This window comes from Cebus imitator, unplaced genomic scaffold (genome assembly GCF_001604975.1).
Source record: "Cebus imitator isolate Cc_AM_T3 unplaced genomic scaffold, Cebus_imitator-1.0 Scaffold263, whole genome shotgun sequence".
Taxonomy (NCBI): domain Eukaryota; kingdom Metazoa; phylum Chordata; class Mammalia; order Primates; family Cebidae; genus Cebus; species Cebus imitator.
The window spans coordinates 1,090,148-1,094,572 of NW_016107578.1; the positions used below are offsets into that span (position 1 = coordinate 1,090,148).

Consider the following 4,425-nt stretch of genomic DNA (forward strand, 5'->3'; position numbering starts at 1 on the left):
TTTTTTTGTGACAGAGTCTCCCTCCATCACCCAGGCTGGAGTACAATGATGTGATCTTGGTTCACTGCAACCTCAGCCTTCCAAGTAGCTGGGATTACAGGCACCTGCCACCACGCCCCACTAAGTTTTTTTATTTTTTTTATTTTTAGTAGACACAGGGTTTCACCATCTTGGCCAGGCTGAGTCTTGAACTCCTGACCTTGTGATCCAGCTGCCTCAGCCTCCCAAAGTGCTGGGATTACAGGCATGAGCCACCATGCCTAGCCTACTTACATGTAAAAGTTTGGCCAAGTGTGGTGGCTCACTCTTATCCCAGCACTTTTGGAGGCCCAGGTGGGTAGAACACTGATGTCAGGAGTTCAAGACCAGGCTAGTCAGCATGGTGAAACTTTGTCACTAGTAAAAATACAAAAATTAGCTGGGCATTGTGGAGCGTGCCTATAGCCCCAGCTACTTGGGAGACTGAGGCAGGATAATAGCTTGAAACTGGGAGGTGGAGGTTGCAGTGACTCAAGATGGCAACACTGCACTCCATCCTGGTGACAGAATGAGAATGTGTCTCAAAAATAAACACACACTGAAAAAGAAATAAAAGTTTTAGTGCTTTGTAAATGTGTATGTCAGCCTGAATTTGGGTTTAATTGGTCAGAGATAACCAATTTTGGGGGGCACAGAAATGGGGGTCTTTGCTTGTTTAGCTCTTTTGTTTTAATTACATTGCTTTTATTAGAAATATATCTTCTGGCCGAGTGCTGTGCCTCATCCCTGTAATCCCAGCACTTTGTGAGGCTGAGGTGGGCGGATCACCTGAGGTTAGGAGACCAGCCTGGCCAACATGGTGAAACCCCATCTCTCCTAAAAGTACAAAAAAAATTAACTAGCCGTGGTGGCAGGTACCTGTAATCCCAGCTACTCAGGAGGCTGAGGCAGGAGAATCGGTTAAACCCAGGAGGCTGAGGTTGCAGTGAGTCAAGATTGCATCACTGCACTCCAGCCTGGGAGACAAGTAAGAGACTCTATCTCAAAAAAAAAAAAAAAAAAAAAAAAAGTAGAAATAAATCTCCTAAATCATAGGAAGGTTTGTCATTTCTTGCATGGGCCACTTTGTTTAATGTCTTTCCACCTGCACAGGTTGTCAGCTGTTCATACCCAACCCGACCTCTTGGTTAAAACAAGAAGAGTTGAAGACAATGGAGAGTGGAGTTCTTCAGCGTGAGTATTTATAAAACAGAACTCTGATGAGAAGTTCCGTATGTTTTTGCAACTAGAAAAGAGATTTTTAGGCCGGGCGCAGTGGTTTACGCCTGTAATCCCAGCACTTTGGGAAGCTGGGGTGGGTGGATCACCTGAAGCAAGATTTGACTGGGTGCAGTGGCTCACACTTGTAATCCCAACACTTTCGGAGGCCGAAGCAGGTGGGATCACAAGTTCAGGAGATTGAGACCATCCTGGGTAACACGGTGAAACCCAGTCTCTACTAAAAATGCAAAAAATTAGCCAGACATGATGGCACACACCTGTAGTCAAAGTTACTTGGAAGGCTGAGGTAGCAGAATTGCTTGAATCCCGGAGGCAGAGGTTGCAGTGAGCTGAGATTGCGCCACTGCGCTTCACCCTGGGCGACAGAGTAAGACTTCGTCCTAGGCCGGGCGCGGTGGCTCAAGCCTGTAATCCCAGCACTTTGGGAGGCCGAGACGGGTGGATCACGAGGTCAAGAGATCGAGACCATCCTGGTCAACGTGCTGAAACCCCGTCTCTACTAAAAATACAAAAAAAATTAGCTGGGCATGGTGGCGCGTGCCTGTAATCCCAGCTACTCAGGAGGCTGAGGCAGGAGAATTGCCTGAACCCAGGAGGCGGAGGTTGCGGTGAGCCGAGATCGCGCCATTGCCCTCCAACCTGGGTAACAAGAGTGAATCTCTGTCTCAAAAAAAAAAAAAAAAAAAAAAGACTTTGTCCTAAAAAAAAAAAATAAAAGATTTTTAAAGATGCACTTGGCCTCAGAAGATTTAAGCTATTTTTATCACAATTTCAGATATCTCTGACTTATTTTCCATCTAGTCACAAATTCCTATGATCTAACAAAACTACCTGTTCTGGTTTTTTGTTAAGTTTATCATTTTGATACATGCTCTTTATCCAGATCTTCCTGCTTTCCTTTCCTGATAATCTCTTCCTGTTCACCATATTTTCACAGAAGCAGTGTGTATTAAACTACCTAAACATATCAGTTGTGTAATAAACCCTACATCCTTATAGCCAGAGTTTTACTGTAATACCAAATCCTCAAGGTTCTCTGGCTTTTATTTTGTTACTGTATTTAATTTGAAAACAAGTACTAATGACTCATTATTTTAAACCACTTTAGTATAACATTTCTTCTCTAAACCCTCACATTACTTTTTCTGCTTAACTTCAGAATGGGAAATACAACCTAGAACCCAAGGGTTATCACTTCACCAGAGTTTTTTGAAGAATGAAATCTTCAGTGCGATACAAATGGTAAGATTGATGAGGGATGTTTCTTAGTTTCCTCTCTCAGAAAAAATTGAGAATTCCATTCTAGAAAATTAGCACAGTCAGAGCTGTGGCTTACATCTGTAATCCCAGCTACTTGGAAGGCTGAGATGGATCATTTGAGCCCAGGAGTTTGAGACCAGCCTGGGCAATATAGCAAGATCCCATCTCTGATTTTAAAAAGAGGCTGGATATGGTGGTTCTTGCCTATAGTACCAACACTTTGGGATGCCAAGGTGGGTGGCTCACTTGAGGTCAGGAGTTTGAGACCAGCCTGGCCAACATGGTGAAACTCTGTCTCTACTAAAAATACAAAATTAGCCAGGTATGGTGGTGGGTACGTGTCATCACAGTTACTTGAGAGGCTGAGGCAGGAGAATTGCCCGACCCAGAGGCGAAGGTTGCAGTGAGCCAAGATTGCACCACTGTATTCTAGCCTGGGTGACAGAGTAAGACTCCACTTCAAAAAAAAAAAACTGAGTCTGTAATCCCAGCACTTTGGGAGGCCGAGGTGGGTGGATCACTTGAGGTTAGCACTTCGAGACCAGCCTGGCCAACGTGGTGAAACTCTAGCTCTACTAAAAATACAAAAGTAGCCAGACGTGGTGACGGGCACTTGTAATCCCAGTTACTTGAGAGCCTGAGGCAGAATTGCTTAAACCCGGGAAGTGGAGTTTGCAACGAAAAAAAAACAGCACAAATGAGAAATACTTCAGAGAATTAGAGAAGTAGCCTGTACTCTTGAGGGAACAGGGTCTCTGGAGAGATAGTCTGAATGTGATAAATTTTCTGATGTTCCAAACCTGTATAACTTGTCACTTCAAAATACCCAGAAGTACCCATTCCCACATATGTAACTAGTCATTGAGGATTTAAACAGTTTCATGAAAATCTACACAATTTGGCTGGGTGCAACGGCTGATGCCTGTAATCCCAGCACTTTGAGAAGCTGAGGCAGGAGAATCGCTTGAATCTGCGAGTTCAAGACCAGCCTGGGCAACAGGGAGACACTGTCTCTGCAAAAAATTAAAAATGAGCCAGGCATGTTGGCATACAGCTTTAGTCCAAGCTCCTCGAGGGACCGAGGCAGGATGATGGCTTGACCCTGGGAGATTAATGCTGCAGTGAGCTGTGATTGTGCCATTGTACCCAGCCTGGATGACAGAGTGAGATCTTGTCTCACACCACCTCCCCACACAATTAAAATATACAGTTTTTTTCTTTTGGAACAATTAGAGCCAGTGGCATAGAATTCTGGCAAAAGGTCCCATTATTCAATCTGAAAGAAATCAAGAGTTCAGGAAATGAAACCATGAAAGAAAAATTGTAAAAATTGTAGTTATGAAACTAGGCTGCCATGGTAGCTCATGGCTGTAATCCCAGCACTTTGGGATGCTGAGGCAGCTTGAAGAGATTGAGACCAGCCTAGGCTACCTAGCAAGACCCTGTCTCTATAAAAATAAATTGAGGCTGGGCGCAGTGGCTCATGCCTGTAATCCCAGCAATTACGGAGGCCAAGGCGGGTGGATCACAAGGTCAGGAGTTCAAGACTAGCCTAGCCAACATGGTGAAGCCCCATCTCTACTAAAATTTCAAAAATTATCTGGGTGTGGTGGCACATGCCTATAATCCCAGCTACTCGGGAGTCTGAGGCACGAGAATCGCTTGAACTGAGGAAGTGGAGATTGCAGTGAGCCAAGATTGCACCACTGTACTCCAGACAGAGCAAGACTCCATCTCATAAATAAATAGAAAGTTTGGCCAGGCATGATGGTGCATGCTGAAAGTTTTTTTTTTTTAATTTTTTTATTTTTTATTTATTTATTTTTTTTTGAGACAGAGTTTCGCTCTTGTTACCCAGGCTGGAGTGCAATGGCGCGATCTCGGCTCACCGCAACCTCCGCCTCC

At 44.4% G+C, this 4,425-nt stretch overlaps 1 protein-coding gene across 9 annotated transcripts in view; it reads left to right on the forward strand.

Moving 5' to 3' along the window:
* The window catches only part of LOC108283607 (zinc finger protein 561-like), a 24,684-nt gene that overhangs the window by 16,337 nt on the left and 3,922 nt on the right, over positions 1–4,425 (forward strand). For 7 of the 9 annotated variants that reach the window (XM_017500024.2, XM_017500021.2, XM_017500023.2 and 4 more), the window contains 2 exons: positions 1,132–1,212; positions 2,420–2,502. In XM_017500024.2, coding sequence (XP_017355513.1) covers positions 1,132–1,212; positions 2,420–2,502 — 164 coding nt within the window. The remainder of the gene's footprint in view (positions 1–1,131; positions 1,213–2,419; positions 2,503–4,425) is intronic. The other 2 variants (XM_037728341.1, XM_037728342.1) reach the window with 1 other exon arrangement.